Below are 10,624 nucleotides of genomic sequence, written 5' to 3'. Positions count from 1 at the left end.
GCGTGTGAAAATCGACATTAAAATAAGACAGTAGCTGCAACGACCACACAGTGAGCAATGATTGACTACATCTGTGCTGCCATCCTGTTAGAAGGTAATAGATCATTTTATTACAGTGGTTAAGATGGATTGTCATTGTGTTCCATGGTGTTATTCGCCCCCTAGTGGAGCTTTCTGCTACTTAAGAAAGACTGTACGCAAACAGGAAGTAGAGAATTCGTTCTGCACGCATAGAAGCAGCTAAAAACAACGCTACGGTGCAGGTCTTTCAGTGTAGCTATTTCTTGTCACGCTTCAGCCTCGGAAAATATTTGTTTGTAAGTTCGATTCAAGCATTTAGCTAGTGATGATAATCTTGTTATTGATAGAGTTGCTTACATATCAATGTTGGTTGTATTTACTCACACAAATTGCAATGCTTTTCATGTACGCCGTCAGCTGTATTACTTTGCTCGTGCGTCATGTAAAACATACAATACTGAAGTTTTGTTACTGTTTCTAGTGTAAAATGATTTGTTATTCTACAGAGATGGTTGTACATTATTAGAGTAATGAAAGGAGTTAGCCAGTTACCATGAGTAACAATTAGCTACATGGTTTGGCGTCATGCCAGATGCATGGTATCCTTGGCACGTGTTTTGTATTTTCATATGTATAATGTACAGCTACAGTATGTCGATTTGAATTGAATACTAAAGTATATTCTTTTCTGTATTTTGCAGTTTCACAACATAAACGTTTTCAATATATTCATTCATGAAAAGTCACGCCTTGAGTTTTATTGAAGACTTAGTTGTTAGCTATCTGTCTAGTTTTGCATGGGAACGCAATTCAAGGGCAGATTAACCTTTAATGATATCTGATGATTTTATGAGAAAAACAAGGTCATTGGATTAAAGCAACGAATATTTGTCTTTATTCAGCGGCTTTAATAATACACCTCAGAGATACATATTTACACAGATATGAATGCATATCATTAATTATATAACATCTGTATCAATACTTGTTACCGTAGGAAAATAAAGAACAAAATAATGCTGCAATGTGCTGCATAACAATGTGACACACAGTAACGACATTGTAATCTCACTGGGTGCAAATCGAAAAAGATATACAGTAGAACAATAAGTTATAAAAACAGTTATAACTAAAACGGTTATAACCAAAACAGTTTAAAACCTTTTATTGTGCGTGCTGAAATTTGAGACAACCATCATTCTGAGTTCAACTTTCAGCACAGGAGGTACAGTTATATTCCATCTTCGGTTTTCAGTGTACAGACTGCATTCTCAAATAAGCAAAAGGACGATATTTCTATTAATATATGTCCTCAGGAGTTTTAAGAAATTACCATGGAAACATGCCCGCCAACCAATTAATAAAATATCTTTGATATACTTAGACCCACGAAAACATATCCATGGTCTTCATACACAACATATACATATTCAATGAAAAATACGAGGTATAGGCTAATAATATCTGTACACATCTTTCTCAAATAAATGAACTTATACACATTGATTAACGCATACAAATAATTCCTTTTAAGTTTATACTCTCTGGTACAGTACACAGTTATTTCAACATCAATCGACCTGACATTAATCTTTTTATGGGAATCTCAATCTTCAGGGGATTTCTGTGTAGTGTATAGGATTCCACTTTGAGCCAAGAGAAAATGATTCAGAAGAACATCCTGAGCACTGTTATTGAAGTTTCTATGATATCTGACCGTCCTGTAATATCGCCCCTGCCTAAAGGAACACCTGGTAGTTTAAAGCCCAGCTCTCTCAGATCACTGGGAACAAAGCCAAGAGTTCACTGATAGCCCAGACAGCACAGGTGGCGGAAGGAGAAACAGGGAGGGAGAGGGACTGGAAATGTACTGGAGGGCCTCTGAACAAAGCCATAGATATACACAGTTGACCAAACTCAAAAAGTATCTCATGACAATTCCATTCTAATTTGCATTCTTGCTAGAATGTGATTGTCTCGACACTTTTACAGTTTAGTTTGTCTTGGGGGATCCAGTAGAAACATATGAAATATAAATCCATCATCTATTTTTAAAGTCACCCAGGAGAGAGACTGAGGACATACTGAGGAAGTTGACTGCCTGACACAGAGAAACATTATGACACAACCGGTTACCAGAGTCCACAGGAGAGAGACTGAGGACATACTGAGGAAGTTGACTGCCTGACACAGAGAAACATTATGACACAACCTGTTACCAGAGTCCACAGGAGAGAGACTGAGGACATACTGAGGAAGTTGACTGCCTGACACAGAGAAACATTATGACACAACCGGTTACCAGAGTCCACAGGAGAGAGACTGAGGCATCTGTTCGTCTGTTGAAGTGTTGAGTTCAGTAGAGGAGCTCCTGGCTGCATATCACTGTCACCTTGTTGGAGTGGGAGGAGCGGTACCACGCTAGGCTAACAAAGCCTGCCTGTGTGTGTGAATGGAGCGGGTGTGTCCTTCCTTGTTCATCTCTGTCAAACAGGTAGGGGAGGCCTGAACTTCCTGTTCTCAATATGTGCTAGCCCTCAATCACAGTAAAAGGCTAGGACACTACCTCTTATCCCTGAGAGTGGAGTATGTCCAGAGGAAAGCATTCCTTCTTTACCTTCCCTTCACATTGACAGATAAGCAGCTATTAGTCTGCTTTCTGCTACAACACAGGCAGCCTCCACTTCAGTGTGAGAGTGAAGTATCTATGGACTGTAATGAAAACTAACGTGTGCAAGCATTTCACTGTAAAGGCTACACCAGTTGTATTCGGCGCATGTGATAAATACAATTTGATTTGAACAGTAGTAGAGGGGAAAAGTGCACGTGTTGTTTGAACAGCCAACCACTGGGTGGCGCTGTAGCTGTGTCTCAGGGCTTAGAGAGGGCGGGACTTTAGGGCTTGATGTCAGAGAAACTTGTGTAGGTTTCACTGCAGCTGGAGGAGGTGCTGAGGTTGCCAGTTACACTGCCCTCTGTAACACAACAAAACACACACAAGTTAGTTTCCATTAGAGTCCACAGATACTTCTAAAACAAACTAAAATACAGACACACTCCTGTTACTTTTCATAAAAGCTATTTGGGTTGCAAGATACAGTTCCCTCTTGCACAAACTGAGAGAGAGAGACTGAAGAGAAAGAGGCAGACAGACAGACGGAGCCAGTGTACCTGAGCTGCAGAGAGACTGCGAGGACTTGGACTCTGTGATGAGGGTGAGAAGGTTGGCTGCTGCTACCCAGCCATCTTTGTTGCTCCCCAAGTTTCTAACAAACCACTGTCCGTCATCTCCCTCTTTAATGAGCTGCACCATGTCTCCACTCTTCACTGACAGGTCCTGAGGCCCTCCTTTCTCCTTCTCATAGTCCGCCACCACTGTGAACCTGTCGCCGACAGCCTGGGGTCACAGGGTAAAGGGCAAAGTTCATATGTTTGCGTCCAGTGTGTCAGGTTACCATGTGTGTTGCTAGGGAATAACAAGTAACTTTCATAACATGTTGTAGAGATGTTGGCGACCATGACTCACCAGCTTCCTGCCTCCTTCATCCTCAGGGTCAGAGTTCATGGGGTCCTCGGCGCTGGAGTACCCATCATGCACTTCTGACACGTCCATGGAGAAAGAGGCCTTGTTCCAACCTAGGGGGAGGAGGGAAAGAGAGAAGGAGAGTAGGAAAGAGAGAAGGAGAGTAGGAAAGAGAGAAGGAGAGTAGGAAAGAGAGAAGGAGAGTAGGAAAGAGAGAAGGAGAGTAGGAAAGAGAGAAGGAGAGTAGGAAAGAGAGAAGGAGAGTAGGAAAGAGAGAAGGAGAGTAGGAAAGAGAGAAGGAGAGTAATAGAATTCAGCAAACTCGATTGATATAATAGATTAAGATTTAGCAGTGGCACCAAAAATTCCAAGACACATCCAAGATAGATTGCAATTCAGAGAATGTTATTGTCATGGAATGTTTGATCCCAACATGGAGGATAGTTAGTCAAACTAGAGGAAGGGAGTGACACTCAAGAGGAAAGGAGGAGTGGACACTAACACAATCATCCACAAGACAAGGTGATAAGTACAGTGATAGGTGACGTGTGTGGTGAGAACATGATGCAAACACATCCATTGACAGAGTACACTGCAAATCCTCAAACAGAACCACAAGAACCAGATTAGAACCCAAAGAACATGATTGAATAACCAAGAAGAACAGAGGTGGAGTCCTAGCATCCAGTGAGACCTAGATCAATGCATTGTGATCCGTCAGAAACACAGACGCACAGCAACCAACACGACAACACATGCTACAGAGAGAGAGACACACAGTTTGCCTTACAGTAAACAAACAACCCAAATCAGTATTTTCCGGCTGTGAATATCACACAGATATTCAACAGCAAATCTCAGAGAGAAGATTTGTCTGTGATTGTGGAACAAGCTAGTGATTTGTGACTATGTGTTGGGGGTAAGAAGCAGAGCAGGGTCCAGGCCAACCACACAGTGCAGCAGGGTGTTCCTCCCAGTCATGTTGTAACACTACCTCTCCTTTTGGCCTGTAAGAGACTAGAGGTGCTGAGCCACTTGGCCCTGCTCAGAGTGATGTGAGGAGTCTGACCAGGCTCTGAGGAGAAGAAGCAGTAGCAGTCAGCAACGTCGTCCAGATGAACGCTGTGTCTGCCACTCAGGTGGCTTTGAAGTACACAGGTGTAGGTCGACTCATCCATCACACTGTATGACTAAGGCCTTTGAGACCAACAAGGCTTTCATTGATTTTTCCCTTGTTTAAAACAAGACATTGTTGTATGCATCTTCTGTGTCAACGAACGTCCAGTCCAGTGTCTTTACCTAGACAGTACCATGGCACTCAGCGGGCCTGGTGGCTGAATGTCGATCATTGATCTACCACAATTCATTCCCTCCCCAGTTTACTCAAATAATGCTTGCATGATGGTCACACAGATATATATTTTGAGATGATGGGGAGTTGACATGGTGCTGAGACGACTACAGTGAGGCAGGGTCAGGATGGATGACTACAGTGAGGGAGGGTCAGGATGGATGGATGACTACAGTGAGGCAGAGTCAGGATAGGTGGATGACTACAGTGAGGGAGGGTCAGGATGGATGACTACAGTGAGGCAGGGTCAGGATGGATGACTACAGTGAGGCAGAGTCAGGATAGGTGGATGACTACAGTGAGGGAGGGTCAGGATGGATGGATGACTACAGTGAGGGAGGGTCAGGATGGATGGATGACTACAGTGAGGGAGGGTCAGGATGGATGGATGACTACAGTGAGGGAGGGTCAGGATGGATGGATGACTACAGTGAGGGAGGGTCAGGATGGATGGATGACTACAGTGAGGGAGGGTCAGGATGGATGGATGACTACAGTGAGGGAGGGTCAGGATGGATGATGACTACAGTGAGGGAGGGTCAGGATGGATGACTACAGTGAGGGAGGGTCAGGATGGATGACTACAGTGAGGGAGGGTCAGGATGGATGACTACAGTGAGGCAGGGTCAGGATGGATGGATGACTACAGTGAGGCAGGGTCAGGATGGATGACTACAGTGAGGCAGGGTCAGGATGGATGAATGACTACAGTGAGGGAGGGTCAGGATGGCTGGATGACTACAGTGAGGGAGGGTCAGGGTAGGTGGATGACTACAGTGAGGCAGGGTCAGGATAGGTGGATGACTACAGTGAGGCAGGGTCAGGATGGATGGATGACTACAGTGAGGCAGGGTCAGGATGGATGGATGACTACAGTGAGGCAGGGTCAGGATGGATGGATGACTACAGTGAGGCAGGGTCAGGATGGATGGATGACTACAGTGAGGCAGGGTCAGGATGGATGGATGACTACAGTGAGGGAGGGTCAGGATGGGTGGATGACTACAGTGAGGCAGGGTCAGGATGGATGGATGACTACAGTGAGGCAGGGTCAGGATAGGTGGATGACTACAGTGAGGCAGGGTCAGGATGGATGGATGACTACAGTGAGGCAGGGTCAGGATGGCTGACTACAGTGAGGCAGGGTCAGGATGGCTGGATGACTACAGTGAGGGAGGGTCAGAATGGCTGGATGACTACAGTGAGGCAGGGTCAGGATGGATGGATGACTACAGTGAGGCAGGGTCAGGATGGATGGATGACTACAGTGAGGCAGGGTCAGGATGGATGGATGACTACAGTGAGGCAGGGTCAGGATAGGTGGATGACTACAGTGAGGCAGGGTCAGGATGGATGGATGACTACAGTGAGGGAGGGTCAGGATGGGTGGATGACTACAGTGAGGGAGGGTCAGGATGGCTGGATGACTACAGTGAGGCAGGGTCAGGATGGCTGGATGACTACAGTGAGGCAGGGTCAGGATGGATGGATGACTACAGTGAGGGAGGGTCAGGATGGCTGGATGACTACAGTGAGGCAGGGTCAGGATGGCTGGATGACTACAGTGAGGCAGGGTCAGGATAGGTGGATGACTACTGTGAGGCAGGGTCAGGATGGATGGATGACTACAGTGAGGCAGAGTCAGGATGGATGACTACAGTGAGGCAGAGTCAGGATGGATGACTACAGTGAGGCAGGGTCAAGATGGATGACTACAGTGAGGCAGGGTCAGGATGGATGGATGACTACAGTGAGGCAGGGTCAGGATAGGTGGATGACTACTGTGAGGCAAGGTCAGGATGGATGACTACAGTGAGGCAGAGTCAGGATAGGTGGATGACTACAGTGAGGGAGGGTCAGGATGGCTGGATGACTACAGTGAGGCAGGGTCAGGATGGCTGGATGACTACAGTGAGGGAGGGTCAGGATGGATGACTACAGTGAGGGAGGGTCAGGATGGCTGGATGACTACAGTGAGGCAGGGTCAGGATGGATGACTACAGTGAGGGAGGGTCAGGATGGATGGATGACTACACTACAGAGTCAAACACAGGTATGACATGGACTAGATAGAATACCTTTACACCCAAAGGGAGTTGGGTCACTCTTAATCTCGTGGCGTTTGGCTTTATGGTCAGGGCTAAGGGGGGATCCTGTCGGCCGAAGAAGAGAGACAGAAGAGAAGGAAACAGAGAGAAATGATAAAGAGAGCAATAGAAAAACAGCTGTGAGAGAGGGAAGAACTTCCTGAAACTGACTAGAATAGATACTTGCTAATACTATTGGAAACATCTAAATAATGAGGCTGGGGGACAGGCCTACTAAAACAGACACTAATTCTAATATTTGATGTATTAACCGCAAACTATACTGTAGTATACCTGGTTGAGAGAATACCATTGGTAATGTTAGACTTTTACCAGCAGGGTGAAGAAATTCTGCAAAGGAAAGCATTCCAAAATATCAGTCTTCAAAAGCCCTGATGCAGTCGACTACTGGAAAGGATGTGCCCTGTCTAAAATCATATTCGGGGGGTAGGTTAAGAGAGCTTGGGGTTGACTTCAAAATGGAGAACATATCTTTGCCATATATGATGACGATAACATGGGGGATGCCTCCAGAACACTAGTGTTACCTTTCTGACTCTTCAGGTTGCTGAAGCCTTGAAGGGTAAAACGCTTTTTAGCCACTGATGCCCTGTCAGTGGTGGGACTGGTCACTGTCTCCTCTACAAACATGGTAGAGAAAGAGGGACAGGAAGGAGAGACAGAGTAAAATGGTTTGAAGAGGAAAAGAAGAGAAAGAAAGCTCAGATTAAAGGAGGAACAAGGAAGGAGGAAGTAGGAAAAGATTCAAGGACGGCTTGGGTACCTAACCAGACGAGGGGGGTCACTAAAACTGCAACAGAAGTTGGCTTTCTTGTCATGAGCATTTGATAGAAGTAAAAAACGTTTTCTTTACTCAACAAAATAGGGCAACTCACCTTTGTGTTTTGGGGAGGAGGGGGAGATGGGGTCAGAGTTGACAGCATCTGTCTTCTTCTCTTCTCCCTTCTTCACGCTCTTCTGACAGTTCCTAAATGGACTAAGAGGGAGAAACAAACAGGTGAAAAAGAGAAGAACCAACCATGTTGATTCCTTCTCTCTAACTGGCTCTAGCCATGGTTCTCTCTGTAAAATCTGACCTGAGACAGATAGGTGGGCTGTTGCTGGTTGGACTGGGAGACATTGTGTCTGACGCCTTCTTTTGACTCGATTCTGGAACAAATCATCACAGTTACTAACAGAACACAGACACAACAACAGAGAATTTAGCATCCAGATGTGTATCAACTCTGGAATGTGTGTGCGTGTGTCTGTAATGCCACATATCCCCTATCTTACCCCTGCAGGCCTTCAGCTGGCCAGTCAGAACCTTCCTGATCTCGTTCAACCAAGATGTTTTGATCTCAGGTGTCGCAGCCTGGACGATAAACACCTCCTCTCTGGAATTACACCAGATCTCAAACTTCTTGTTGTCACCCTTGGCGCTCTCTGTGATGCCCACCGCACTCATCTGTTTGAGAGAACCGAAGAATATTACACTTCTATATCACTGTTGAACTCATAACATACTATAGATCCAAGTAAAAATCTAAGGAGAGCCAGCCAGCCAGACAGACTGCCAGAAAGTCAGTCAGGACATTGAGGAAGTGTTTGAAGCTGTACGAGGGGGCTTTCTCGTAACCCTCCCCCAGACAGTGAGCCAGCCAGCCAGACATAAACAGACTCACGTTGAGGGAGTGTTTGAAGCTGTAGGACGGGGCTTTCTCGTAACCCTCCCCGTTCTCCTCCCGTCTCTTACAGAAGAGCAAGGCTTTTTCATGCAGGAACAGGTGTCTCTGCATGGGCTTGAAGCGGGCCAGGTCCTTGACCTTAGCGTGACCTTTCTTGTGTTCCGTCCACACGCTGAACGACCCCTGCATCAGCAGCCTGCCCAGCTCCGTCAGGCTCCCCTGGGGATCAATAAATTAACACAATCAATCAATCACAAGTAGGAAAGATAACTGAGCGTTGTCTGTGGTACAGAAGATGTTACACTGTTGGGTAACTTTCTCCTCTCCACCCTAAAGCACAAGGAGAATAGGGGGGTCGTGGTTAGCTGACCTCATATCCTGTGATGGCGATGAGGTGCATGGAGTCGTTGACAGCCTTCAGGATCCCCAGGATGGAGGACAGCGCCTCCTGCAGGTCCTCTGAACCCTCACAGCCCTTACTGTACTTCAGTAACTCCTTCAGTATCAGCTGGTATTTGGTTATTCTCTGGACTGGCTTGAGGAGGTACGAGTCCAACCCCAGTTTGTGTTCCAACTTTCTCTGGCACTCCTTCGTAAAAACAAACAATCACACATCAATACATTTTTGTTTTTACAAGCTTACAGTATACTGAGCTTGAGGATCCTATCCAAGATACACTGAGGGCCCTGAAAGAAAGGTGAAAGGTTACCTGGAAGAAGGCGCAGTCGGAGCACTGTCTCCACAAGCTCTCGGAGCGAGGTTTGTTCTGACAGTACTTCTCATAGATCTGCAGGTCGCCCATCCTCTCCAGGAAACAGCGTCCCACCAGCTCAGGGACGTCTGTGTAGGTCTCCAGCTCCCTGAGGAATGTCCTGATGAGAGACACAGACAGACAACGGGACGCAGGTTAGTACTCCCGAGGTTGGGAAGCAGTGGGGGACTTGAGGTAATGTTAATCAAATGAAATATTGTTGAAATTGGTCCCTATAAATCGATATGGTTGAATGAATGTGCCTCTTCTGTAACAGCTGTTCACAATGACAGGACATTGCTCAGTAAACATTATGTAACATGGGTGTTGCAGTGGAGTAAAAGTCACCTCTTGTGGAACTGGTAGATCTCCGGCATGTTGCCAAACAGGACATCCTTCCTGTTGAGCAGAGCACTGGGGAGGAGGTGGGCCATGGCTGGGTTGTCCATCTCTGCAGCATAACCCTGGAATAACAACACATACTAAAATGTTAACACAGGACAATCTGAGAAGTCAATTTTCAACCCCCCCCCCCACACACACACACACATATACATACATATACATACATATATATATATTACTACATTTAGGACAGTAAGTGAAGTAGTGGCGACCTCTAGTGGTCAGAAGTGACACACCTGCAGTACACAGAGTAGCTCCTCTACATACGCCCTCTCAGTCTCCAACAGCTCGTTCATTACATGTCTGTAGGAACAAAACAACATTCTATTTAACATCAACATATTGTATTATTATTTTGATAAACTATACCAAGTATGAAATATCTCACTATCTTTCTAACCATCTCTTTTCAATTGTGTTTCACAAGAGGATTAATTGATAGTTTTTAAAATATATTTTTTTACCCCCTTTTTCTCCCCAATTTAGATCTTGTCTCATCGCCGCAACTCCCCAACGGGCTCAGGAGAGGCGAAGGTCGAGTCATGCGTCTTCCGAAACATGACCCGCCAAACCCGGAAGCCAGCTGCACCAATGTGTTTGAGGAAACACCGTCCAACTGACAACCGAAGTCTGCCTGCATGTGCCAGGCCCGCCACAAGGAGTCACTAGAACGCGATGAGCCAAGTAATGCCCCCCCCGGCCAAACCCTCCCCTAACCCAGACGACACTGGGCCAATTGTGCGCCACCCTATGGAACTCCCGGTCACGGCCGGTTGTGACACAGCCTGGGATCGATC

At 46.1% G+C, this 10,624-nt stretch overlaps 1 protein-coding gene across 14 annotated transcripts in view; it reads right to left on the bottom strand.

The window, feature by feature from the left end:
- Positions 1-893: 893 nt before the first annotated feature.
- The window catches only part of LOC106575542 (guanine nucleotide exchange factor DBS), a 77,751-nt gene continuing 68,020 nt past the window's right edge, over positions 894-10,624 (bottom strand). For 8 of the 14 annotated variants that reach the window (XM_045697814.1, XM_045697807.1, XM_045697805.1 and 5 more), the window contains 15 exons: positions 10,064-10,130; positions 9,771-9,886; positions 9,381-9,543; positions 9,041-9,259; positions 8,668-8,889; positions 8,279-8,450; positions 8,080-8,152; positions 7,879-7,979; positions 7,531-7,623; positions 7,277-7,333; positions 6,974-7,048; positions 4,539-4,619; positions 3,548-3,657; positions 3,193-3,418; positions 894-2,996 (listed from right to left, as the gene is read on the bottom strand). In XM_045697814.1, coding sequence (XP_045553770.1) covers positions 2,917-2,996; positions 3,193-3,418; positions 3,548-3,657; positions 4,539-4,619; positions 6,974-7,048; positions 7,277-7,333; positions 7,531-7,623; positions 7,879-7,979; positions 8,080-8,152; positions 8,279-8,450; positions 8,668-8,889; positions 9,041-9,259; positions 9,381-9,543; positions 9,771-9,886; positions 10,064-10,130 — 1,855 coding nt within the window. In that variant the 3' untranslated portion in view covers positions 894-2,916. Of the gene's footprint in view, positions 2,997-3,192; positions 3,419-3,547; positions 4,620-6,973; positions 7,049-7,276; positions 7,334-7,530; positions 7,624-7,878; positions 7,980-8,079; positions 8,153-8,278; positions 8,451-8,667; positions 8,890-9,040; positions 9,260-9,380; positions 9,544-9,770; positions 9,887-10,063; positions 10,131-10,624 lie in introns of those variants that run through there. The other 6 variants (XM_045697810.1, XM_045697809.1, XM_045697812.1 and 3 more) reach the window with 6 other exon arrangements.

The sequence above is a fragment of the Salmo salar genome, chromosome ssa16 (genome assembly GCF_905237065.1).
Source record: "Salmo salar chromosome ssa16, Ssal_v3.1, whole genome shotgun sequence".
Classification (NCBI taxonomy): domain Eukaryota; kingdom Metazoa; phylum Chordata; class Actinopteri; order Salmoniformes; family Salmonidae; genus Salmo; species Salmo salar.
The sequence above is the reverse complement of the archived record's forward strand: the minus strand, read 5'-3'. Positions and strand labels throughout refer to the sequence as shown.